Raw genomic sequence first — 483 nt, 5'->3', positions numbered from 1 at the left:
AAGGAAAAAGCCTTAAAGTTCAGTGTAAAAACATGATGGCAATGAGTGCCTACTACGACACAACCCTGGAGGGTCACCACCTTTCTCTCCACTCTTCTTCCCTCATGCCATCTCTCTTTTCTCCCTGCAGCGTGTCAGTGGGCCCGCAGGCTCCACGCCGGTGCTGAGACAGGATGAAGAGGTTCAGGCGACACGGCCAGGAGTCCCAGAGGGATCGAGTCAAACAGGAGCTTTTCCAGTTCAACAAGGCAAGTGAACCCTGACACAAAACAACAGCTGGCAGACAGGACAAGAAAGAAACTGCACCAGCAGACTCACCCGAAAGTTCATCAGGCCTCAATTGTTTTCTGGAAAAGAATGTTGAGCATTTAAGTGCGTTAAACAACCAAAAAACTGCTTCCTGATGTTAGCATACTTTTACCTGAACTGTTCCACTATGTGTGGTGCATTTGCAGTGCAGTGAGGCGGCTGTGGCTCAGAGGT

General features: G+C 49.5%; 1 protein-coding gene across 1 annotated transcript in view; it reads left to right on the top strand.

The window, feature by feature from the left end:
• Nucleotides 1-133: 133 nt before the first annotated feature.
• Nucleotides 134-483, top strand: part of llgl2 (LLGL scribble cell polarity complex component 2) — a gene marked incomplete in the record, with an annotated part of 15835 nt that continues 15485 nt past the window's right edge. Inside the window, 1 exon segment of the mRNA XM_035668507.1 lies at nucleotides 134-248. Coding sequence (XP_035524400.1) covers nucleotides 174-248 — 75 coding nt within the window.

Source organism: Morone saxatilis, unplaced genomic scaffold, assembly GCF_004916995.1.
Source record: "Morone saxatilis isolate NCDOM2014 unplaced genomic scaffold, NCSU_SB_2.0 Contig1, whole genome shotgun sequence".
In the NCBI taxonomy this organism is placed as follows: Eukaryota; Metazoa; Chordata; class Actinopteri; family Moronidae; genus Morone; species Morone saxatilis.
This window is presented reverse-complemented; position numbering and strand designations above follow the sequence as displayed.